Below are 27816 nucleotides of genomic sequence, written 5' to 3' on the forward strand. Positions count from 1 at the left end.
ATTAGACAATTGCAGTAATCTAGGGTAAAGGTGATAAGAACCTGCCCTATGTGGTAGCAGTGTGACTAGAGAGATGGGTCATAGATGGGAGTAATGTTGGTAGAAGTAGAGACAGCAAGGTTTGATGTGTAAGGTGAGGGAGAGTGAAGAGTCAAGTATAATGCCAAAGTTTCAATTCTAGGACACTTGAACAAGGATAGTACTTTCAGTAGATATAGGAAAATTTGGAAAAGTGATGATCAGGGGAGAAAGATGTCTGGGACATCTAGTTTGAAATATTCAATAAAGAATTGGTGATATAGGCTTGAAACTCAGGGAAGAAATGTCACAAGGTTGTATGTGATAAGTCAAGTGAAGTAGGCTTGCTATAGACATTCAGATGAGTGAGAGATCAGTCCAAGGTAGTCAGCAATGCTTTATGGTGGCCATGATATTTGAGGTAGTTCTTGAATGATCTAACAGGATAACTTAGATGTAAAGGACAAGGAAAAACATGTCAGTTGAGAACAAGAGCAAAACTTCAAAGTCCAAATTCAGGAAGGTAATAAGTACTTAAATTAACCTAGCTGGAGTGGAGGTTATATTAGGGAATAGAAAACAAAGATGGAATTATGGGTTGGGATTTTTTCCTGTCAGCTTTGAAATAATGAAAGTGTTTTTTTTTTTAAGTAGGGCAATATCATGATCATAGTAACATTTGAGAACAGTTTATCTGGTAACTTGCTCTGGATAGATTGGGGGGGAGGGGGAATTGGAGTTCAGGTAACGGTGATAGCAGTTGATGTGTATGGGAATGTGGCCCTGTGGGTTTTTTAGAAACAGAAAAGAAGGGACGGATTAAAGAAATTGTGAAGGAAGAATAGACAGGAATTGATTTAAGGTAAAGAAAAAAAAAGATATTTTCTAAATTTGCTGTTCTGCCAACTAGAAAAATCAGTAGCTGACCCTTTAGGACCAAAAGGAATTACAAGTTGCCAAGTTTCTCCTCCATTGAACTGTAAGTTCCCTGAGAGTAAAGATTGTTTTTTTGCTTTTTTTATCTCAAGTGTTTAAACAGTGCATCTCACATAGTAAACACTTAGTAGATGCTTGACTGAATGAGAGCCTTTTTTAAACATCAGACCACTGAAGAGTAAGTCATTGATAGATTCCTTAAAACTAAACTAGATCAGAACTCATTACATGGGGCACATAGGTAGCACAGTGGATAGAGCACCAGGCTTGGAGTCCAGAGGCCCGAGTTCAAATTTGACCTCAGAAACTTCCTTACTGTAAGACTTTAAGCAAGTCATTTAATCCTAATTGCCTTGCCCTTTCCATTCCTTTGTTTTAGAATTGATACTAAGAGAGAAGATAAGAGTTTAAAAAAAAAGAAAAAAATAACTCATTACACAAATAAAAGGAAACCCAAGCCCAAGGTAATAAAAAACGTTAGATACTTGGAAAGGGAATCAGAGCAAACTTTTTTTTGATAGTTTGCTATTGTCAGTCAACTTTAGCAAAGTTGCATGATAGAAAATAAACCCACATAAGTCATCAGTATTTCAATATATGTCCGACACAACTCAGCAGTAAGAGAAATCTCATTTAAAATTACCCTAGACAGTGTAAAATATTTAGGAATCTATTTACCTAGACAAACACAGGAATTGTATGAACACAACTACAAAATACTATTCACACAATAAAACTAGATCTAAATAATTGGAAAAACATTAATTGCTCATGGGTAAGATGAGCTAACATAATAAAAATTACAATCCTACCCAAATTAGTTTACTTATTCATTGTCATACCAATCAAACTAACAAGAAACTTTTTTATAGAATTAGAAAAAATATAACAAAATTCATTTGGAAGAATAAAAGATCAAGAATATCAAGGGAACTAAGGAAAAAAAGTGTTAAGGATGGAGGACTAGTAGTACCAGATCTTAAACTGTAATATAAAGCAGTGGTCATCAAAATAATATTGTACTGGCTAAAAGACAGAAGGGTAGATGAATGGGATAGACTTGGGGTAAATGACCTCACTAAGATAGTGTATGATAAATCCAAAGATCCTAGCGATCAGTTTACAACTCCACCAGCAATGCATTAGTGTCCCAATTTTGCCATAACCCCTCCAACATTTATTATTTTCCTTTACTCACATATTGAACAATCTACTAGGTTTTTGATGGTACCTCAGAGTTATTTTGATTTGCATTTCACTAATTATGAGATATTTACAACATTTTTCATGTGCATATTGATAGTTTTTATTTCTTTATCTGAAATTTGCCTATTCATGTCCATTGACCATTCAACAATTGGAGAATGGCTTGATTTTTTGTATAATTGATTTAGGTCCTTATAAATTTGAGAAATTAGACCTTTGTCAGAGGTTTATTTTAGAAGCCCCCCCCCCCCAATTTGTTGCTTCCCTTCTAATTTTGGTTGCATTGGTTTTGTTTGTACAATAACTTTTTAAGTTAATATAATCAAAATTATTCATTTTACATTTTGTAATATTCTTTATCTCTCACTTGGTCTTAAATTCTGTCCTTTCCCATAGATCTGACAGGTATACTATTCTATGTTCACCTAATTTACTTATAATCTCCCTCTTTATATTTGTCATTTATCCATTCTGAATTTTTTGATGGTATAGAGTGTGAGTTGTTCATCTAAACCTAATATCTCCTATGCTCATTCCACTTTGCCTAGAAGTTTGTGTTAAATAGTGTTCATGCACAAGTGTCTTTGTGCACACTCATCTATCATAGATGAAAACGCACAAAGACAATCGTTATCCTCAGTTACCGAGAGACTAGTACTACTACTACTACTACTACTACTACTACTACTACTACTACTACTACTACTACTACTACTACTACTACTACTACTATTGTCAGTCAATTCTACTTTGTAAAATCTAAGGGTTTATCCAAAGTTTTATTCTTTCTTTTGTATATATATTAGATTGTTTGATGGTTATTAAGTTTAAAATAATATCAAGAAGCAAATTTAGTAACAGGGCAGCTAGACAACACAGTGGGATACTGTCCTGGGAAGTCAGATCAGGTTTCAAATCTGGCCTCAGATATTTACTAGCTGTGTGACCCTGGGCTATAACTTAATCCCTGCCTACATTAAAAACAAAAACACACACAAAAAAAAAAACACAAAAAAACTGAAGAAGGAAATGATAAATCTCTCAACATCTTTTTCAAGGAAACCCCAGGGTCAGTTGATCCACAGGGTCATGACAACAGATTCAGTAACCCTTTGGGAAATTTACCTTAAAGAGAGTCTTTTCAGAAACTGATGAAAATATGATATTGGTACAACTTTATTAAATGATCATGATTTCTCATACCTGGGATGTCAGAGACACAGTTCCTGTTTATAGATAACTAATTTTCCTTATGCTGTTTCTCTTCAACTGAAGAATAGTGCAGCAAAAATAAAATTAAAAAACATGAAGCAGCAAAGTCTTTTTTAAGACAGTCCATTTCTGAGACATTCCAGATAAGAGGGTTATCATCAGCTTTGGAAAATTGTATTGATATGTGCTATTTTTCATATATCAAATATAAAGCCCCAAATGTTCACAGTTAATCCTCCACAATATTTAATCCCCAAAAACAGTTAAGGAAAACATAAAAGAATTATTTTAACTTATATGCCATGTAGCCTTATACCTTAAAAGAAAGGTTAGTGTATTCCTTACAAGTTAATACCAATACGGTCTGATGTTTCGGGTTTCCAGAAATTTTTATATTAAAAACTTTATTTATCCTAAACTTAACAATCACAAATAAAATGAGCATTTCCATATTCAGATTAGAACAGAATAAGAGGAAAGTATTCATGAAGCTATGAATCCCTATTATGTACAGCTTACTTTTTTTTATAAACATATAATAAATTTAACATATAACTTCAGAGCTGGCCTGCTTGACTATGATTCCTTCTGGCCTTCCTTCTGTTCCCTTCTGTGCATTTAAAAAAAAATACTTCAGTAATCCTCTTTCTTTCCCTTTTTGGCAATCTTATCTCTAAATGTCCCTCTCCGAATCCCTTCAATTAAAAAAAAAAAAGATTGTATCAATCCATAGTCAAACAAAACAAATTTCCACACTGACTATATTTGAAAATCACCTCTCTGAGGTGAGTAGCATACTTTTATCATCAATCCTCTGGAATTATAGTTAATCATTGTATTGTTTAGAATTTGTGAAGTCTTTTAAAAGTGGTTTTCCTTATATTTTTATGGTGTACATTGTTCTTCTGGTTCTCACTTCACATCAGTTCATAGATGTCTTCCTAAGTTTCTTTGAAACTATCCCTTACATAATTTTTAAAATACTCTTATCTTCCATCTTAGAATCAATATTGTATACTGGTTCCAGGGCAGAAAAGTAAGGACCAAGCAATGAAAGTTAAGGGGCTTGCCCAGGGTGAAATAGCCAGGGAGTTTGTGAGATCAGAAATGAACCCAGAAACTCCCTAGACCAGGGTCTCAATCTCCTGAGCTGCCTAGCCTTTTACAGTTTTTTTTTTTTAAACCCTTGCCTTCTGTCTTGTAATCAATACTGTGTATTGGTTCCAAGGCAGAAGAGTGGTGAGGGCTAGGCAATGGGGGTCAAGTGACTTGCCCAGGGTCACACAGCTGGGAAGTGTCTGAGGTCAGATTTGAACCTAGGACCTCCTGTCTCTAGGCCTGACTCTCAATCCACTGAGCTACCCAGCTGCCCCCCCCCCCCCCCCCATAATTTTTTAAAATGGTAGACCAGTTTTTTTTATTTTCCTCTGAGGGGTCTTGAGGGGCTGATGGCTTTTTACATGGGTTTTGAAGGGAGCCTGGGGGGTTGCACCTGCAGGTCTGAAACAGTTTGAGGGTTATTCAATCTTTTCATGACTCATAGGATTAATTCCTCTCTACCTTATTATGTATCACACAATTTATACAGTCATGTAGTTTCAGATATGACTAAGGCAACAAATAGAAGTCAAAGATACTGATAACTACAACTTCCAAGACATTTTGGGTGATGAACATAAGGATGATGGCCTTATCCTTGGACATCTAGCAGGTACAGTTGGTATAGCATATATGCTGCATTGTGGCCAAGGCCCTTTTTGAAATGCCTGTTATTCCTCCCTTTTTTGGTCCATTTTTTGAGTGAGGAGCTGCAAGATATTCTATCATTTTATATGGCTCAACAATATTCCATTATATTTAACCCAATTTATTTGGCCATTCTCCAAACAACAGATATCCCCTTATTTTCAGTTCCTTTGCTATAACAAAGAGTTACTATAACTACTTCCTTTTCTTCTTTCTTTTTTCTTTGATCTCTTTAGGCAAAAGATTTAGGAACTTTAGGGTTATAGTTCCAAATTGCTTTCTAGAATGACTAGAACAATTCACAATTCTACCTATAGGTAGGTGTCAAACACATGGCTGCCTTGCAGCTTGTAGCATTCCAAATGCTGGTGCTATGCAAACTAGATTAAAATATAATTGGGAAAGGGCAGCCAAGTAGCATAGTGGATGGAGAGTCAGACCTTGGTTTGGGAAGATCTGAGTTCAAATGTGACCCTAGGCAAGTCACCTAACCCCAGTTGCCTAGCCTTTACCTCTCTTCTGCTTTTGAATTGATAAGACAGAAGATAGGGATTAATATGTGTGTGTGTATATATATATATATATGTTTGTGTATGTGTGTATGCATAAATATATGCATATATGTGAAATATTTGACAAATAAAAATATAGTAGAATGTAAAGAATATGAATAAGTGGTTTTCTAAGTCAATATGTGGCCTACAGGGATCCTTATGTATGCTTCAATGGCCCCTGTTTCTATTTGAGTTTGATACCACTGATTTAAAAGGATATTCATCAATTGGGTTATAGCTAAATAAGTTATGGTATATGATTGTGATAGAATACTATTGTTCTATAAGAAATGATAAGCAGGAATGTTTCAGAAAAACCTGAGAAGACTTATGAATTCATGCAAAGTGAAATGAATGGAACCAGGAGAACAAGGCAGTAATCCAAGTCAATTCCAAAGGACCTATGATGAAAAATGTTATCTACTTGCAGAGAGAGAACTGATGAACTCTCAATGCAGGTTTAAGCATACTTTTAAAAGCTTTATTTTTCTTAGGTTTCTTGGAACTTTTTTTCTTTGGAGCTTTACAACATGGCTAATATAGAAGTATATTTTGCATGATTTCAAATGTATAATCAGTCAAATCTCAGGGAAGAAGAAGGGGCAGGAGAGGTAGAGACTTTGGAACTCAAAGGAAATTTTAAATGATTTATAGGGATACATATATACATTTTACATGACTGTACATATATAACCTTTATCAAATTGCTTGCTTTCTCATTGTGGGGAGGGGAAGGGGAAAAGTGGGGGAGTGAAAGAGAATTTGGAACTCAAATTTTTGAAAAATTAAGGTTAAAAATTTTTTATATGTAACTAAAAATAAAATATCAAAAGTAAAAGAGGATAAGCCACAAAAATAATTATTAAAATTTTACATATAACTGGGAAGCAGTTAATCAAATAAATTTAAAAAAAATTTAAGAGGTATAAAACTTTACAGGAGAAGATAACTACTTCAAAATTTGAATTGATCAGATGGAAACAGATAATTCCAAGTGACATAAAAAACAGTAAATTAAATCAAAGACTGAAAAAAATAAAAGAAAACGTGAAAATTTCTCATTTATAAAAACTGACTTGAAAAAGTCATGAACAAAAAAAGAGCCTAGATGTCATATTTTAAGAAATCTTAAAAGAAAACTTCCCACATCTCTTAAAGCAAGAAATTAAGGTAGTAAAACTGTAATAGTGGGAGACCTCAATTTACCCCTCTCAGATGTAGATGAATATAACCATAAAATAAACATGAAAGAAGTTAATGAGATGAATAGAAAAGTTAGATATGATAGACTTCTGAGTAATATTGAATGGTAATAAAAGAAATATATCTTTTTCTCATCTTTAAATGTCATTTTCACAAAAATCTATGTATTAGAGCATAAAACTTCACAAACCCAGAAAAACATAAATATTAAATACATATTTTCTGATTACAATGAAATAAAAATTTAAATTTAAAAAAGAGCTTTTCAAGTATAAATAAAAATTAATTAAATGAAAAAACTTCTTAGAGACCATATAATCCTAATCTCTCACTTTACAACTTGAAGAATCTAAGGCAAGTCATTTAATCCCCATTACCTAGCCCTTACTGCTTTTCTGTCTTGGAAGCAATATGCAGTAGGAAGGTAAGTATTTAAAAAAAAAAAGAATCAAAACAAACTTCATTGGAGTTGTAGGTTATTAAAAAAAATCTATATAAACTGTGTGGTATCAACAAAATCCAGCAGAATTAGAAAAATTTCTTGTAAAATAACTAGAGAAAGTATAAAATACTTGGGAATCTACCTGCCAAGATGCACACAGGAACTGTATGAACACAACTATACAACATTTCACACAAATAAAGATAGATCTAAATAACTGGAAAAATAAGAATTGCTTATGGGGAGGCTGAGACAATATAATAAAAATTACATACTACCTAAATTAATTTATTTAGTGCCATTCCAATGAAATTATCAAAGAATTACTTTGTAGAACTAGAAAAATAATCATGAAATTGATCTGGAGAAACAAAAGGTCAAGAATCTCAAGGAGATTAATTGGGGCGGGGGGGGGGAATGTAGAAAGGAAAGAGACCTAGCAGTACTAGATTTCAAACTACTTCAAAATTGTAATTTAAACAATTTGGAATAGTAACATGGGTCAGTGATACAAATTAGGTAAACAATATATTGAACCAAGTGAACCTTGTGTTTGATAAAACCAAAGATCCTAGATATTAGATCATGAATTCATTTTGACAAAAAACTGTTGGGAAAACTAGAAAGTAGTATGACAGAAACTAGTCATAGACCAACATCTCACACTATATATACCAAGATAAGTTTAAAATGTGTACATGATTTAAACAGAACTTGTGACTTCATGAGCAAATTAGTGGAACTAGCAAGAAATTACCTGGATAGAGGAAGCATTCATTCAAATTAGTGTAAACTAGGAAGAAATTAGCTGGATAAAGGAAGCATTCATGGAAAACAAGAATCTAGAGTGGTAAATGGGAGGCAAAATAGATAATTTTGATTACATGAAATTAAAAAGTTTTGTACACCAAAACTAATTCAGCTGAAATTAGAAGAAAAAAAGGAAACTGGAGGTGGGGTGGGCAAATCTATAGATTAATGCTATGCCAAATAAATGAGCTTTGACAAATTATACAGATTGTTTGCATAGTGGTAATTTACTTTTCTTTTAAAAAATCAAATTAGCCAATAATTTTTCTGTTTTATTGATTTTTCACTTATCCTAGCATATCTCCACTCAGAGCTTCTGTAGAAGTCTATTCTTTTTGTACAATCATCACCTATATGACAAAACGTTTTAATAGCTGTTTCTCTTTGATTTTCTTTATTATTGTTCCTTTTGATGCATTTTTAGAGCTTTATGAAAGTGTTTTTTTTTTAATCTCTGGGTTCCCATACTCAGGTCAGGAGTTCTTAACCTGGAATCCATGAAATTGTTTTTTTAAATATTTTAAAACTTTCAGTGTAATTTACTTCCTTTGTAATTCTGTATATTTTATTTTATGTATTTAAAAGCATTCTAGAAAGGAGTCATTAGGGTATATGGGGCATATAATTATACTTCATTTTGATCTGAGTTCACTAATTCTCTCTCTGGAGGTAGATATCATTTTTCATCATGAATTCTCTCTGCAATTGTCTTGAATCATTGTGTTGATCAGAGTACCTAAGTCTTACAATTGACCATAGTTATAATATTGACCTTAACTGTGTACAATGATCTCCTGGTTCTGCTTACTTCACTCTGCATCAGTTTATATGGGTCTTCCCAGGTTTTTCTGAAACCATCCTCATTATTTCTTATAGAATAGTACTATCCTGTCACAATAATATACCACAATTTGTTCAGTCATTCACCAACTGATGGGCATCCCCTCAATTTCCAATTCTTTGCTACCACAAAAAGAGCTATTATGTTTTTGTACATATTGGCCCTTTTCCTTTTTATTTCATCTCTTTGGCATAGAACCAGTGTTTGTGGTTCAAAGAGTATACAGAGTTTGATAGCCCTTTGACCATAATTCAAATTTATTCTTCATAAAGGTTAGACCAGTTCACAGGTCTACCAATTGGTGCATTAGTGTCCATATTTTTCCACACCCCCTCCAGCATGTCTTTTTCTTTTTCCATCACATTAGCCAATGTGATAGATGGGAGCTAGTACAATAGAGTTGTTTTAATTTGCATTTATCTAAATCAGTTGTAATTTAGAGCATTTTTATATGACTTTAGATAATTTTGATTCTACTGAAAAAAAAAACACCCATTCTTATCCTTTCACCATTTACCAATTGGAGAATATTTGCCAGACATTCTTGACTTTTTTTTCCCCTTACATGAATTTTATCATTTTTTCTTAGTTTATCAATGGATATTTATTTGGTATAGCATTAATCTGTAGATTAGTTTGGCTTGTGTTATCATTTTTATTATATTGTGCAGCTAACCATGAACATTGATTATCTTTCTGTATATTTAGGTTTTCCGCTGTTTTTATAAGATAGTTTAAAAAATTTATATGAGCCTTGTTTTCATAAGATTTCAAAGTTTAAGTCCCATCTGTGTCTTGACAGATTAATTCCTAGAATACCTAATGAATTTCATTGTTGTTTTAAATGGAATTTCTTGATCTGTTTCTTTTTCTTGATTACTCTTAGTTCTATGCAGAAATGCTGATATTTTGGATTTATTTTGTATCCTGCTTCTTGCTAAAGTGGTTTATTCTTGATGAATATTTTGTCAATTCTCTGGGGTTTTCTGAGTAAAATATTACATCATCTTCAAATGGAAATTCTTTTGCTTATTCTTTGCCAAGCTATTTCCTCAATTTCCTCAATTTCTTGCCATAGTTAGCATTTCTATTACTGTGTCAAATAATAATGCTGACAATGTGAGTTTAAAATTTGCCATGGGATCTTGACTGAAAGACAAATGCTTGTTAGTATTTTCTGAAAGAGATGTGTGCCTATGAAAGACCACTGAAACTCTTAAAGCATTTCCTCTCGATTTTATATGAACTGGGAGAACCTCAGTGAATTGATGCAGAGTGAAATGAGCAGAAACAGAAGAACATAAAGTAAAGCATTGTGGAACAATCCAACATAATAGACTTTGCTACTAGTAGCAATGAAAGAAGCCAGGACGCTCCTAAAAGAATGCTGTCCACTTTGAAAGAAAGAACTTTGGGAATCGAAATGCAAAAGCAAAACATATGACATCACTTATCACATGTATATATGTGATTTGGGATTTAGGCTTTAAAAAATCACTGTATAGCAGAAATGAATAACATAGAAGTAGGTATCAAGTGATAACATTTGTACAATCCAGTGGAATTGCTTGTTGGCTCTGGGAGGGGAGAGAAAAGAGGGGAGGGGAAGAAAATGAATCCAGTAAACATGGGAAAATATTTTTTTAAAAATTAATTAACAAATAAGTAAAACTTTTCCTCTTTCTTTCTCTCTCTTCTCTCTCTCCATCTCTTCTTTGAATTCATAAATAAGTTTTAGAAAGAAAATTATTTTACTCTAAATTGTAGCTACCTATATGTTTAAAAGCAACATTTCAGTTCATATCTTGGGTAATCTTGACATTGACAATATGTCCTATCCATTTTTTTTTGTAAGGGTGAGTCAGAGAGAACAAGGTAAAAATGGACTGAGAAGTCCCCAGCCAATTTGAGGCTTATCCTTGCAGTTCCATTTGTCTGCTTCAGTTTGCATAAGTGACCCTTATCTTCAGTTTAGTTTAATTTCCAAAAAATTTCACTTGTCAGAGTTTAGGGCCTCTCCAGGTTCCTGCTCCATGGATTACCTTTGGAAAAGAGTTGGGTTTATTTATCTATTTCTCTCTGTTGTAATTTTGTCCTAGGAGACTTAATGCTAGGGATTCACCCTTATTCTCAATTCTTCACCTCATCCTATCTGCTTTTCATGTAGAGATATGATATCAAACAAAAAAATTCCAAGAACTTCCTCCAGTTTTTATGGCATGGCAGTTTGAGAAGTTTAGCCAACTTTTCTGTTTTCAGTAACATTCTTCTTTAGGAGAGAAAACCAGTTCACTTCTGATTTATCTTTAGTCCTAGACTGAGGACAGAGCTTTCACATAATTATTTAATTAATGCTTCTGGGCTGACCCTGCCCTTGAGGCTAGATTTGGAAATTCTTTGACTTCTAAAAAGGTGGGGTTTTGATTAGAAATTATTTTGCCCCACTGGATTTTTTGTTTCATTCTCCTCTTCCCTTATTTCTTCTACTCTAGAATTGGTTATATTCTTTTTTTTAAAAATATTTTTCCATGATTCATATTGTTTTAAATCTACTTTCAAGTCCTAAGTAGTTACCTCTGGCTAGACCAAGTGGACATTCTCAACCTTGTGCTGAAAATCAAGTAAGAGCAGTGAGATTGAGACAATCTTCCTCTTTCTTTGTCACTGAAGATAGAATAACCTAAGCAGCATTCCAGGCTCAATCTGACATTTGGCTGTCCAGATTTCCCCAAACTCAATGCCTCTACCATGTCATAGGAAGGCATGTGCTCAATCTAGAATTTTAACTTCTTGTTGACTGGTCAGCAAAAGTGGGACTTTCCCTGCTAGTATGCATGCAAGTATCAGTCTCACAAATACTTTCCTAACTCACTAGTAATTTTCTGCTATAGAAGTGTGCTTCTGTGCAGAGTGCACTCTAGATGTACCACAAAATTGATTTGCAGTAATTTGAAAAATACCTAATGTGAATTGCTATTCCTCCTGCCACTAATACCTCCAAAACACAAGCCTTAGGAAAGTTCCCTTAGTGATTTGTTAATTGCCTTTTCTCAGTCCTCATTCTTCTTGACCCTCTCTACTACTTTGCCACTGGTCAGTCCCCTCCTCTCCTTGATACTCTTTAGGTTTTTAGAACAAAACTTGTTTTTGGTTCTTCTATTTATCTCAGTGCTTCTCCTCAGGCTTCTTTACAGATCTTCATCCGAGTCATGCCTGTTAAGGATGTATTTCCCAAAGGGTTATATCCTGAGCCCTCTTCCTTTTCCCTTTTTATTATTTCACTTGGTGATCTCATTAGCTCTTGTGAATTAAATGATCATATCTTATGGTAATGACCTTTCAGTCTACCTATCTACGCCCTAGCCTTTCCATTGACCTTTAGACTCTAATTTCCAGTTGCCTCAGACCTGATGTTCCAAAGACACCTTAGCATAGCCAAAACTGAAATTATCAACTTTCCCCTTAAACCTGTCCCTCTTCCTAAATTCCTTATTACTCTTAATTATCATCCTTTCAGACACCCAGACTTGCAACCTAAGTGATTCCTTGATTCCTCACTCTCACCTCTCATATCTAACTAAACTCTTGTCAAGGCTTGTTGCTTTAACCTTACTAACATCTTTTGTTTGCACCACTCCCTCCTCTGACACTGCTACTACCCAAGTACCGGCCCTTACCACCTTATCTCTCAACTGTTGTAATAGCCTGCTGACTGGTCTTTGTGTTGTAAAGCTCTCTCCACTCTAGTCCATTCTCCATGGAACTGTCAAAGGAATTTTCCTAAAGTCTAGGTCTGCCATGTTACCCTATCCCCTCCTCAAGAAATTATGGCTGCCTGTCACTTCCCAGATCAAATGTAAAGTCCTCTGGCATTTAGAACCTTTCATGATCTGCCCCCTCCTCTGCCTTTCTAGTCTTTCTTATACCTTACACCCTCATATGTATCCAGTGACACTGGTCTCCATATTGATCCACAAAGAAGACTCATATCTCTCAACTGGTCATTGTCACTGGCTGCCCCTCCTGCCTCAAATGATCTCCTTCCTTATCTCTGCCTCCTAGCTTTCCTAACTACATTCAGGTCCTAAATAAAATCCCACCTTCCACAGAAAGCCTTTCCTTATGCCCTCCTTCTGTTGATTGTTTCTAATTTTTCCTGTATATAGCTTGTTTGTATGTAGTTTTTTGCATATTGTCTCTCCCTCACCCCTATCAGCCTATGAGCTTCTCATGAACAGGGACTATCTTTGGCTTTCTTTATACCTCCACTGTTTTATTGCCAACTATCTGAAACATAGTAGGTGCTTAAATGTTTTTTGACTGAGTGACTATAATTCCAAGGGCCCTTAAATACTAGGTGCAATCATTCTAACCAGCAAAACCTAGAGGCACCATTGAGTTAGTGAAAGCATTGCTTTCCTCTTCTTTCTCTTCCTATCTCTCTTAGCCCCTTTTTACCTTTCAACAAATTGAATTCAACTTAACATATTTTTATTCAGCATTTATCATGTGCAAGGCACTGTGCTATACAGTGGGTATACAAGACAAAAACTAATCTGTCTGCAAAGAACTTACATTCTCTTGTGTGTATGCTTGGGGAAAGGGGAAGAGATTTACAATAAGCAAATATATAAAGTATATGCAAAATAAAACAAAATAATTTCAAGAGGGAGAAAGCATTAACTATTGGCAGAAGTTGTCTTTAAGGAAATAAAGGATATGAGGAAGCAAATTGGGTGAGGAAGGGAGTGTATTTCCAACATGAATAGCTTCCTGTGCAAGGCATTAGGGTAGAAGATGAAATGTTAAGTTTTCAGAAAATAGCTAATAGCCAGTGTGACAAGAAAGAAGAATGTTCAAAGAACAATAGTTTGAAATAAGACTGGAAAGATAAATGATGTCCAAATTATGGAGATCTTTGATTACCAGATTGAAGTTTTTTGTTATCTAACTGGGAATAGGGAGCTATTGAAGATTTTTAGGGAGGAATGTGACATGATCCCATTTGGATTTTAGAATAACTATTTGGCAGCTATGTGGAAGATCAGTCAATCAACAAGCATTGATTTAGTGCTTATGATGTGCCAGACATTGTGTTAAGAACTAAGGATACAAAGAAAAAAAAACAGAAATAGTGCCTTGTCCTTAAAACACTTATGTTCTGTTGGCAGATGATAAAGTGTACACATTATAGATATATGCAAAATGCATACAGAGAAGATGGAAGGTAACCTTAGAAAGAAAGGTACTAGGCATTTGAACTAAGTCATAAAAGAAGCTGACATAGGGGAGGGAGGTGGGGGTGAAGCTAATGCAAAGGCACAAATTTGGGACATAGAATGTTATGTGTGAAGAACAGCAGATAGACCCTTATGACTGAACCAAGGAGAATGTGGAAGAGAATATAATAAAGTGTAGGAAAGCTGACATGATAGGAAAGGATCAGGTTGTGAAGAACTTTAAATGCCAAACAGAAGAGTTATATTTGAACCTAGAGGTAATAGAGAGCTGTTATAATTTGTTGAGTGAAAGTAAATTGGCCAGATCTGTATTTTGACAGCCAAATGGACAATGATGAATAAGAGTGGAGAGAGACTTAAAGCAAGGAGAACAATACTGAGGCCATTGCAATAATTTAGATGAGGTGATGAGTTCCTGGATTAGGGTGGTAACTTTGAATGGATAAAAGGAGTAGATATATCGGAAATGTCATAAAGAAAGAAATTACAAAATTTGAATTAACTGAGAGTGAGGAGCTAAGGATAACAACAGGTTACAAACCTGGAGACTGGAGTGATGGAGACAGATGGTGATGCCCTCAAAAGAAATAGGTAAGGAAGTATGAAGGAAGGCTAGCCTTTGGAAAATATAATATGTTCTATTTTGGACAGGTTGAGTTTGAAATGCCCTGAAGACATCAAGGTAGTTTTCAGCGTATAAGAATCTTAGTGGCTAGAAAAAAAATTCAGAAATCATTTACTTCAACTTATAACTGAAGTATGAGTCTCCTCTTACATCTTCCTCATCTTCTTCCTGTCTTCTCTTTTTTGTCCTTCCTTCATCCTGTAGTAGGAAAAACACCATCCACCTATCTTCATTGTGGTTAAGAGTGTGGCAGCTGGATTCCATAACTCTCACCTTAATATCCATTTTATTCTTGAGGCATTAAATCTTTCTCCAATTTCATGTCCTCTATTCCCTTCCTTTTCTTCCTCCCTCCTCTTCTTCCTTGTCTTTGAGATATACTTAAACCAGAAATTTCTTTACTAAAAAATGGATTAGACTTTGTTGGGGATACTTAAGGGCTGAAATTAAATCACTAGCCTTAATATATAAGGTCTAAAGAGAAGTAAAAATCTGTTTCCTCTTAAGTGTCCATACCATGCTGTTTGCTCAGTTATCATCCTAGAAATTCTTTCTGGTTATATTCTATATCTTTGTCCTCTATTAAGATATGACATGAGCTACTTGAAAACTCAACAAAGTTTCTCGTTGCCAAACTTTATTTTTTCCCCCCTTCAAAAAAGTCCAAAGTCCAAGCAGACCCTCGAGTCTTTATTTTTTTGCATTAACCCTTTGTTCTGGCTCTGAATAGGCAGTAACTATCCTCTGTCTGGACTGTTTTGTTGGCTGTGACCAGTCTAAATGGGGAGGAAGAAAGAGACAGTTCTGCTGTAGCAATTTCAGAGGATCATTTAGGAAAAGGGAAAATCAGCTTTTAGAATAAAGGTGCAAAAAGAAGAGATGTTAGATAAAAACTTTTGCCTCCTTCACAACTTTGCGAAAGGCTGGCCTTTATACCTTGCCTGTTATTGGCTGCTGTCCATCCAGATGGTCTTTTCAATAATAATTCAGGTATTTGGAAGCATAATGGATTTGAAAGGGAAGCTTTCAAATAACTCTGCCCTTCTTTAGAAGCTCCTTATGTAGAAGAATGAAATTACTATTTCCTTTCCCTTCAGCCCAGGTGCTTCATTTCTGGCATTTCTGAGTAGAGAGGCTAAATGGTCCTTGGACTTTCCAAATAAAAGTCCTGAAGAGTCAGCAGTATGACATGTTCTCTCTGGGGGTGGAAGTAGAGTTTTCTTTGGAGTTTGAGAACTGTTCTTCTCTGCCCAAATTTCTCTACATCTGGAAACCCTGATCATCTTCAGAGAAATGAATCAGTCACTATATAGTTTAAAGATCTCCCTCTAGCCTTCCTACCACAGTTACAAAGGATAGTGAGGTTACTGTGGTCTGACCCAGTCTGAGAGAATCTCATAGGCCTCCAGCAGCAGGTCTGTTTAGCCCAGCCAATCCAATGACCTTATATAAGCATAGGGTTTGAGAAGTGTAGCACCTCTTACCTATTCTACACTGGAAGTTTATTGAAGATCTGTCTTGTTTCTTTGGGATACTCCTCCTTGCACATGGAAACACTTCACCACATCCACTCCCTATTTTATCAAGAGTATGAAATCCAGGATGTTGAATTGCTGCTGTCTTTTCTTCTGGCACCTAGAGCTTTATAAATGCCAATTTTTTGTTTCAGAGCTATCATCAACCATTTTAACCCCAAGATCGAGTCCTATGCTGCAGTGAATCACATATCCCAGTTGTCTGAGGAACAGGTAAGGAATATTACAACTTTTTGACTGTTCTTTAGTACTGGCTGGGAGTGAGAGTGGCCAAGGGAGCCCCATTAGCTGAATCTTCTCTGTTTGAGAACAACAATTCAACTGCTGGGAGGAATTAAGAAGGAACCTATAGCCTCTGTAACAGAGATGCTTCTGCTACCCACATCATTTGATTATATAAAAGACAAGCAGGTGACAAGTTAGTGTGTTCTTAGTGGCTTGGTGAGGGTGGGTGGTGTTTTTCCTACTCCAGGCAGACAGTCATGTTGATTTTCAAAAATAAGAAATGAGAACTTGGAAAAAGATGAAACTGCCAATTAGAGAAATCCTGAGTTCAGCTTAATTTGCAGCAGTTGGACTCATTAAAGTCAGTGCACTCATTGGGACAGTAATTGAAATAGCTTGGCCCTGAGCAGTGATTTCTGAACAGGTTTTCAATGGGACAGGCTGGCTGAGTAGGAATCCAAATACAGGCACGTATCTGTTTTCACTGAAGTTGGCCTGATTTCCTGTGCTCCCAAGGCGCCTACACTTGGGTGTAGATTACGTAAGAGTGCAGATGGGGTTTTGGCATGGCAGGAGGACAAGCATGATGTATGGGACTGGGACACTGAGCCCTATTTTTATATCATAAAATGTGCCATTCCTTTCACAGTTCCCCCTCTCTCCATTCCCCTCTAGTTTGGGGTCCCTAGGTGCTCATGTGACATGGGGCACATAATAGTCTACAAGCCAGCCAGGTTGCTGTATTTCCTCTCTTCCTGTTCTTTTATCTGGCCTTATTTGCATTCCAACCCTAGCCTCCTGTGAGCTAGGCTGTGACCAGTTATGGCATGATCATGTGTTTTGGCTTTCTCAAAGGCCACTAGACAGGACCTAAAGAGCTTCTCCCCTAACTTGAAGTCCTAAAATGTGCCACCATTAGCCCTTTCTTTTTATCCTAACTTTAAACAGTTAGGATAATTAGATAGATGAGCAGGACAGAGTTGTTTTCACTCCTATTTTCTTTATTGTCCTTGTTTCTGTAGGGAATTCATCTGGCATTTAAACTCTCATGGTTTGACTTTTTTGTTCTTTGTTCCTATCCTGCCTAGAGAGGAGTCATGGGTCCCGCTCCACTGAACACATTTTCTTTTGGGTACAGTTGCTATCTGTAAGGTGGATCTGCCTCTTCCCTGAAGTGCCATTTCAGATCGATTATATTGTATGATTTTTATTTAAAATGATTCAATTCCGTTTTGTCTAGCTTGATGAATAGGAGGGGGGCAACTTTGCTACTACACTAAGTCCCAGTTAATCTTTTAGTTTAAGGAAAATGAATAAATTTTTTCCCTATCAGCTATGTGCAGTATTCATCCTGAGTAGTTTCAGAAGGTCAGGCTTGAAATCTTTGTTCAGTGGCAGTAGCTGGCCAGAGTATAATCTCCTCTCATGCACAAGGTGGTTGGGAGAAAATTGATTAGGATGCACACAGCTTCAGCATCTACTCTCTACTTCAGGGCTTTTCATTCAAAACAAAGTGGGCCTGGGTTCAGATCCAGTCTCAGACACTTACTAGCTGTATGGCCCTGGGCAAGTCACTTAACCCCCATTGTCTAGCCTTTCCCACTCTTCTACCTAAGACTGGTACACAGTATTGATTCTAAGATGGAAGGTGAGTTTCAAAAAAGTGAAGTGGGCTGGTAAAAGTTTCCTCTCAAATGTATATATATCATAAGCCCAAAAAGGGAGGCTGTTTTTTTGAGAGGGATAACACGGGTCTATGTAAGGCTGACAACATAGGGAAATGTTTTGAAGCAGTCCTCCTCAGCTTCTTACTTATCAACCCTTTCACTCAGTGAGCATCTATTAAGAGCTTACTGTGTACCAAGTACTATACAAAGTGTTGGCAAAGACACTGTCCCTCTTCTAAGGCACTCACATTCTAATGGGAGAGACAAGACAATAACAATCAATAACCAGGAACAAGGAAGATATATAAAAGTAGAAAGTAAGTAAGTTGAATCATAGAGTTGGTTGAGACGGATAGAATATAAGACTGGAAAAGTAGGAAGGGGCTGGGTGATACAAAGCTTTAAATGCCAAATAGCGGACTTTGTTTTTGATCCTGGTGGTAAAAAGGACTATAGCTCACTGAACAGAGGGCAAGAGTGACATGATCAAGAGCTGTGCTCTTGAAAAATCACTTTGACAGTTGAGTGGAAAATGGAGGTGTAACCAGAGTCTTGAGACAGGGAGCCCAGGTCTGTTATTGCAGCAGTCTAGAAGAGAGGCAATGAGGACCTGAACTCAGGCTGTAGCAGTGTGAGTGAAGAGAAGTCATATATACCAGAGATATTGTGAAGGTAGAAACAGATTGGATATGTGGGATAAGTGAGAATGAAGAGTCAAGATTGGCACCAAGAAATAATATGCAAAATAATTCTTACAATGTAAGTAGAAAGAACAACCACACCAAAAAATCAAGTGTGGATACAACTAGGTGGCTCAGTGGATTGAGAACCAGGCATAGAGACAGGAGGTCATAAGTTCAAATATGTCTTCAGACACTTCTTAGCTATGTGATCCTGGGCAAATCACTTAACCTCCATTGCCTATCCCTTACCATTCTTCTGCCTTGGAATCAATGCACAGTATTGTTTTGGGAAACACCAAAGTTTGTAGCAGGATCTCTCCCAAAGAATTGGAGGCTCAAAGCTCTGCTCTGTTCAGAGATATGAAAGTGTTTATTTGAAGAAAAGGTTGGAGGGCAGCCAAGTGGCTGGGTGGATTGATAGCCAGGCCTAGAGACAGAAGGTCCTAGGTTCGAATCTGGCCTCAGACCCTTCCTAGCTATGTGACCCTGGCCAAGTCACTTACCAGTCTTCTGACTTAGAACCAATACACAGTATTGATTCTAAGATGGAAGATAAAAGATTTTAAAAAGAAAGAAAGAAAAAAAGGTTGGAATGGCCTAAACTGGGGATTAAGGTTTGTATATTTATCAAGTGTCGAGGGGGTTTTCATCTCCCATTCCAGAAAATTCCCCACCTTTTCCTAAAATAGTCCTCTTCTGGGTATTTTTGGGCATACTAGGAGTAAAATCCTGGAAAATGGGTGTAGAGGAGGACAATTCAGGTAGAAGTGGTCTGACTCATCATGGGTGAACTTAAGGACAGGAAAAGGGAGCAAGGGGCATGCACAGGTTTGAGAGATTCCCCTGGACTTAGAGAACCTTTTGTGCACATCCTTCTGTTCCCTTCAGTGTTCTGTTTTCCATCGCTTATCAACCTGAGAGATGTCTTAGTACCCTCCTAGAATGCCCTCCTCAGCTGGGTGGGGAACACAGGAAGGGTACAGGATAGTATATAACAGAATATACAAGAATAATACAAATATATGATTAATATATATTTTGCAACATGTACTAAGTGGTACTAATTGGTGAAAAATATAAGATATCAAAACATGAGGATCCCACTTCTGTCACTATCCACCTTCAGTATTGATTCTAAGATGGAAGGTAAGAGTTTTTAAAAATAAAATTAAAAAGATTATGTTTTTAACCTTGTGAAGATGATGGCATACTATGAACAATAAGGAAGTTAGGAAGAGAATAGGATTTTGGTTCTTTGGGTGGGTTAGGGATGGAAGAAAGATAATTAGTTCTGTTTTGGCCAAGTTGAGTTTGTGATGCCTATGGATGTCCAATTTGAGATGTCCAAGAGAGGTCTTTGGTACTTGAGTGAATCTAGCTCAGCAGAGAGACTATGGTTGGAAACTCAGCACTGGAAAATATCTATATAGAGATAATAATAGAAGCCATGGGATCTGATGAGATCAACAAATGAAATAGTATAAAGTGAAGAGAAGGCCCAAGACATAGCTTTAGGCAATATCTATAGTTAATGGGCATGATATGGAAAAAAAAGAATCAACAAAAGACATTAAAAGAATGCTTGGAAGTTTGGAGAATCAGAATAGAACAGTGTCAGGAATCTGAGAGAGGAATTAGGAGCCAAGAGTTTCAGATGGTGAAGAGAGGGCTATAAGAATAAAGACCGAGAAAGATCATTCATTTTGGTAATTTAAGAGATCATTGGTAACTTTGGAAAGATATGTTTCATTTGAATGATCAGGTCAGAAGCCAGACTGCAAAGGATTTAGAAGAGAGGCAAGGGAGAGGCTAAGGAGGCACTAAGTGTAGACAGCTTTCTCAAAGAGTTTAGCTGAGAAGGGAAAGAATCTTCAATAGTGCTAGATATGGTAGGGGTGGTGGAATCCAGTGAGATTTTTTTAAGGGTGGGAAAGACATTGTCATATTTGTAGGGAACAGAGAATGAACTGATAAACAAGAGACTGAAGGGAAGAAATCGATACTGAGGAAAATGAGGGAGGACAGTTTGCTGGAAAAGTTGGAAGGGTTTGGGATCAAAGATACATGTAGAAGTGTTGGCCTTGATAAGAAGGGGCAGTAGTACTACAGCCAAGACTGAAATGGAGGCAGTCTCTTCGACTTGGTTAATGTTCTACCAAGGCCCCTTTCAGAAAAGCTATCAAGTGTAATTGCTACCTCCTCAGTAGCTTTGAGGATCACTGAATGGTGACGATTGACTGTTCTTTGTTAAACTCTTTAAAATCCACCCCATACCCACTGCCACTCCTAGCTACCCCATTCATTTTTTAACATTAATGTTACTGTTACTTAATGCCAAGGGTATTCATAGCTGTGTAAGGATTTAGTGACTGTAGGTACAGTTGGGCCCTATAACTGTTATCAGTTATTCTGGGACCTGGTTTCCAGAAACACAATAAAATAAAACTTAAGGACCATAGATAGGAACACCTGGAATTAGAGAATTCAGTAACTTATAGGTTGGATAAATCTATGTCCTGTTAGAGCTGTCTACCTAATGTGCCACATTGTTAAAGGCTTCTGAATTCTGATAGCCTTGAGAAACAAAAATTTCAGGAGCAGAGCACTCCTCTTGTCTACTTTACTTGCACTGCTTTCAGTGAGATTTTGGTTAGAATCATCATTGTTACTTTCTAAACAAAGCCCAGACTTCTGTGCTGGGGCTCTTTTTCACATGTCCAAAAGATGGATGTGAATTTGCTGTTAATTCTTCTTAACTTCATGGAGGGCAAAACATTCTAATCAGCTAATACCCTCAGCATGACCAAATGGTTGTGAATTTTTCAACCTAACTAATTGCATGTGTTTTCATAATGCATATACAGGTGTCCCATTTGTCTGGGGTGATTTGGGAAGTTTGCCCATTTTGACCTCTTGCTTGTAAGTGCTAAATCTTTATGAAAAAAGATTCATCAAAAAGACACAGAAGACCTTTCCTAAGAGCTGTGAAAAGCTCCCAGTTCATCCCAGTTCATCAAATTTATTTAAATTATGTTTGATGTATTTGAAGGGACCACTTTCCTAGTAGCTACAGATTCATTTCTTATAATATTCTTTATTTCAACTTACTGCCATCCCTGGCTTTAGGGTATTTCCTCATCCCAAGTGGAGAAAACCTACTGAGGTGTTTTCTTATTAATTCTGTCCAAGAAGGTGACGGGAAGAGCATTTAAAGGATATCGTGTATGGAGATCTCACCATATGGTTTGGCAAAGACTGACAATTAGCATAGCCTGATGGGCATTAGATTCAATGACCTTGGTATCTACACTGATTCCTTTAGTCTCCTAAGACCATTTTTTCTTCATTCCAGCTGTGATAATTACTTTCAACTGACCCATCTCTTCCCTTAATTTATAATTTACTTCCTGGTTCCAAGCCAGACTTTAAGGAGACCGTGACCAATTTACCCATGGATAGTCTCCAATTTATCCATGTTACAGTCACATTGAAAGAATGAGTCTGGGAAGAAAATCATTACCTCTACTAGTAAGTCATTCTTGTAGGCTAAGATCTCTTGCCCTGTGCTTTGGGATCACCCAGAAAACTATCTTTTCATCCCCCAGCAGATTATGTCTCTGGCCTCCCATGCTGGATGTATCTTCAAAACCAATCAAGCTTTTCAACTATTTGAAGTCTTCTCAGATCAGTTAGATCCTGACCTAAAGCTGTGGCTTTACTTTGAAACAAAAACTGCAAGAAGATCTAAAGACCTGGGTTCAGGTTCCACCTCTATCAATACTCTCTTGGCTGTTTGATTCTGGGCATGATACTTAAACTCTCATTGCTGCAGTCTATATTCTAAGATTTAGTTGCAGTAAAGATGTCAGCCTGCATTGGTATAGTGAATTTCCTCATCTTGGATTTTCCTGAAATCACAGGTCCAGTCCCTATCCAGTTTAAGCAGCTCAAGTGATTTTCTCATGATTGTAGAGTAAGTATTAGAGGCATCATTCCAGTTTTGAATCTTCTTTGAATAATAATAGGATTGGGATAGGGACTGGACCTGTGATTTCAGATAAATCCAAGATCTCCGAGGTCTGCTCTCAATTCATTAGGCCACAGCTTTCTCTTCAAGGATAATGATGTCTTTAATAAGTTGATATAAGGATCAAAAGAGAGTATGTATAAAACACTTCACAAACCTTAAAGCACTGTATAAATATCACTTTTTTAATAGTCTGTGGTTGGAGATGGCCTCCCACTCAGGAATTTCCTATGGAATCAGATTGTTTATCGTCTGGGGAGCAGAGAAAAGGAAGGAAGGAGGGAGAGAATTTGGATTGCAAAAGGTCAGGAAACAATTTTTAAAATATTGTTTCTCTGTGTAATTAGAAAAAAAATAAAAGGCATAGGAAAAAATAGAATTTGCTATGGAATTGCTTGGAGTTAGCTCAGCAGCTTTGAATGTTACTTCACACTTATTTTGTAAAACGTTTAGAAAGTGTCAGCTGAGGACCTCCAGCTGCTATCAAACTATCCAATCATTGTTGTGCTTTTCAAATCCTTATTAAATTTTTTTTGGCATCAGCAAAAGTCATACTTGTAGCAAGAGAAGACTTGAAGCCTTGAAGAATAAAGAAGATTTGGAATTGGCTGTCCTTTTATTTTTCCCTGAGCAAGGTCCACGTTCACCTTTGTGCATTTTGAAATACCCACTGGAATGCAAGCAGATGATTGGCCTGTTCTTTCTCATTTTCAGTGTCAAAGGGAAATTTTTCATTCATTCTGTAAATATTTATAGTATTGAGGGCCCACACCATGTTATATGGAGTCTGCCATCAAGGAGATACCTATATTATTGGGAAAGATGGCATAAAAAATTAAATAGTAGTATGAGATAGTACAAATGATGTCATAAGATAATCTCTACTGTCAAATGGATATTGTAGCTAATCAGTCCTCTTAAGTTTATGTGAGTGAGGTAATTATAGTTTAGAATGGTGAGGAACAGGTAAACCAAGTCTTAAAGTAGGCATCAGCCTTTACGAAAGGCTGAGGCTCGTGTGAGATTTTTAAGGTCCTGATTTTTTTTTTTTACAATGCACAATTGGTGCTTGTCAGTAGTGCTAACTCTCACTCTTACCCTTCTCCCCATATTATGTCCTGCTTTTTTATTCCAACTTCATGTCATTAGAACAGATTTTCAGCCTACTTTAGTTAGTTTGTCAGAGGAGAGGGGAGCTAAATGGAGTGAAGAGATAATGGAAATGCTTCAAAACTCCAGGCTTGATCAGCTAAGTGAGTCAGTAGAGAACCAAGCTTTGAGTTTGGAGGACCTGGATTCAAATCTGTTGTCATATATTCCCTAGCTGTGTGGTCCTTGACAAATCACTTAATCAAAATTGTCTAATCAAAAGTGTCTTGGAACACTTAATATCAATTTTAAAACAAGAAAAGATGTTAAGTTTTTGGTGGTGGTTGTTGTTTTTTAATTAATTTGGTCAATTTCAAACATTATTCCCTGGTTACAAAAATCATTTTCTATTCCTCCCTCCCCACCCGTAGCCGAGGCACAATTTCACTGGGTATTACATATGTTTTTGATCAAAATTCATTTCCATATTGTTGGTATTTGCACTAGGATGTTCATTCAGAGTCTATATCCCCAGCCAAATCCCCCTCAACCCATGCAATCAAGCAGTTGTTTTTCTTTGGTGTTTTTACTCCTATAGTTTTTCCTCTGAATGTGGATAGTGTTCTTTCTCATGAATCCCTCCAGGTTGTTCAGGGATCACTGCATTGCCCCTAATTCAGAAGTCCATTACATTTGATTGTACCACAGTGTATCAGTCTCTATGTACAATGTTCTCCTGGTTCTGCTCCTCTCACTCTGGATCACTTCCAGGAGGTTGTTCCAGTTCCCATGGAATTCCTCCACTTTATTATTCCTTTGAGCACAATAGTATTCCATCACCAACATATACCACAATTTGTTCAGTCATTCCCCAATTGAAGGACATCCCCTCATTTTCCAATTTTTGGCCACCACAAAGAGCGTAGCTATGAATATTCTTGTACATGTATTTTTCCTTATTATCTCTTTGGGGTATAAACCCAGCAGTGCTATGGCTGGATCAAAGGGCAGACAGTCTTTTATCACCCTTTGTGCATAGTACCAAATTGCTCTCCAGAATGGTTGGATCAATTCACAACTCCACTAGCAATGCATTAACGTCCCAACTTTGCCACATCCCCTCCAGCATTCATTACTTTCCTTTGCTGTCATATTAGCCAATCTGCTAGGTGTGAGGTGATACTTCAGAGTTGTTTTGATTTGCATTTCTCTGATTATAAGAGATTTAGAACACTTTTTCATGTGCTTATTAATGGTTTTTATTTCTTTAACTGAAAATTGCCTATTCATGTCCATTGCCGATTTATCAAATGGAGAATGGCTTGATTTTTTTTTTGTACAATTGCTTTAGCTCTTTGTAAATTTGAGTAATTAGACCTTTGTCAGAGGCTTTTGTTATGAAGATTGTTTCCCAGTTTGTTATTTCCCTTCTGATTTTGGTTGCATTGGTTTTGTTTGTACAAAAACTTTTTAATTTGATGTAATCAAAATTATTTATTTTGCATTTCGTGACTCTTTCTAAGTCTTGCTTGGTTTTAAAATTTTTCCCTTCCTAAAGGCCTGACATGTATACTATTTTGTGTTCACCTTATTTACTTATAGTTTCCTTCTTTATGTTCAAGTCATTCACCCATTCTAAGTTTATCTTGGTGTAGGGCTTGAGGTGTTGATCCAAACCTAATCTCTCCCATACTCTCTTCCAATTTTCCCAGCAGTTTTTACCAAATAGTGGAATTTTGTCCCAAAAGCTGGGATCTTTGAGTTTATCATAGACTGTCTTGCTAAGGTAACCTACCCCAAGTCTATTCCACTCATCATCCTTTCTGTCTCTTAGCCAGTACCAAATTGTTTTGATGACCATTTCTTTATAGTATAGTTTGAGATCTGGTACTGCAAGGCCACCTTCCTTTGTATTTTTTTTTCATGATTTCCCTGGAACTTCGTTATGGTTTTTTCTAATTCAGTAAAAAAATTTTTTTGGAAGTTTGATGGGCATGGCACTAAATAAATAGATAAGTTTGGGTAGGATGGTCATTTTTATTATGTTAGCTCGTCCTACCCATGAGCAGTTAATGTTTTTCCAATTGCTCAGTTCTAGTTTTAGTTGTGTGGAAAGTGTTTTGTAGTTGTGTTCATATAGTTCCTGTGTTTGTCTCGGGAGATAGATTCCTAAGTATTTTATGTTGTTTAGGATGGTTTTGAATGGAATTTCTCTTTCTAATTCCTACTGCTGAGATGTGTTGGAGATATATAGAAATGCTGATGACTTATGTGGGTTTATTTTTTATCCTGCAACTTTGATAAAGTTGTTGATTATTTCCACTAGCTTTTTAGTTGATTCTCTAGGATTCTTTAAGTAGACCATCATATCATCGGCAAAGAGTGATAGCTTGGTCACTTGATTGCCAATTTTAATACCTTCAATTTCTTTTTCTTCTCTAATTGCTACTGCTGGTGTTTCTAGTACAATGTTAAATAATAGCAGTGATAATGGGCATCCTTGTTTCACTCCTGATGTTATTGGGAATGTATCTAGTTTATCCCCATTGCAGATGATATTTGCTGATGATTTTAGATAGATACTGTTTGTTATTTTTAGGAAAGACCCTTATATTCCTATACTTTTTAGTGTTTTTAATAGGAATGGGTGTTGTATTTTGTCAAAGCCTTTCTCTGTGTCTATTGTGATAATCATGTGATTTTTGTTGGTTTGCTTGTTGCTATGGTCAATCATGTGGATGGTTTTCCTGATATTGAACCATCCTTGCATTCCTGGTATAAATCCCACCTAATCATAGTGAATAATCCTCCCGATCACTTGTTGGAGTCTTTTTGCTAGTATCCTATTTAAGATTTTTGCATCTATTTTCATTAGGGAGATTGGTCTGTAGTTTTCTTTCTTCCTTTTTGACCTGCCTGGCTTTGGAATCAGTACCATATTTGTGTCATAAAAGGAATTGGGTATAATTCCCTCTTTGCTTATTATGTCAAATAGTTTGTGTAGTATTGGAGTTAGCTATTCTTTGAATGTTTGATAGAATTCACTTGTAAATCTATCAGGCTCTGGGGATTTTTTCTTAGGGAGTTCTTTGAATGTCTGTTCAATTTCTTTTTCTGATATGGGATTATTTAAGAATTCTATTTCTTCTTCTGTTAATCTAGGCAATTTATATTTTTTGTAAATATTCATCCATATCACCTAAATTGGCATATTTATTGTCATATAATTGGGCAAAATATTTTTTAATGATTGCCTTAATTTCCTCTTCATTGGAGGTGAGTTCTCCCTTTTTATCTATGATACTGTTAATTTGATTTTCTTCTTTCCTTTTTTTAATTAGAATGACCAGTACTTTATCTATTTTGTTTGTTCTGGTTCAATAGTTCTATCACTTTTCATTTTATTACTTTCTCCCTTAATTTTTAGGATCTCTAATTTGGTTTTCTTCTGGGGATTTTTAATTTGTTCGCTTTCAAGTTTTTTGATTTTCCTGTCCAAATCATTGACCTCTGCACTCCCTAATTTGTTAACATACTAACTCAAGGATATAAATTTTTCCCTGATTACTGCTTTGGCTGCAACTCATAGAGTTTGAAAGGATGTCTCATTATTGTCATTTTCTTCAATGAAATTATTAATTGTTTCTATGATTTGTTCTCCAACCAATTTTGGAGAATCATATTGTTTAATTTCCAATTAATTTTTGATTTGGCTTTCCATGTACCCTTACTGATCATTATTTTTATTGCCTTATGA

General features: G+C 36.1%; 1 protein-coding gene across 4 annotated transcripts in view; it reads left to right on the top strand.

The window, feature by feature from the left end:
* Window positions 1-27816, top strand: part of ARMH3 (armadillo like helical domain containing 3) — a 232757-nt gene that overhangs the window by 151202 nt on the left and 53739 nt on the right. For all 4 annotated transcript variants that reach the window (XM_007479128.3, XM_007479127.3, XM_001379099.4 and 1 more), the window contains one exon: window positions 16503-16581. In XM_007479128.3, the coding sequence (XP_007479190.1) occupies window positions 16503-16581 (79 nt within the window). The remainder of the gene's footprint in view (window positions 1-16502; window positions 16582-27816) is intronic.

Source organism: Monodelphis domestica, chromosome 1, assembly GCF_027887165.1.
Source record: "Monodelphis domestica isolate mMonDom1 chromosome 1, mMonDom1.pri, whole genome shotgun sequence".
Lineage (NCBI taxonomy): Eukaryota > Metazoa > Chordata > Mammalia > Didelphimorphia > Didelphidae > Monodelphis > Monodelphis domestica.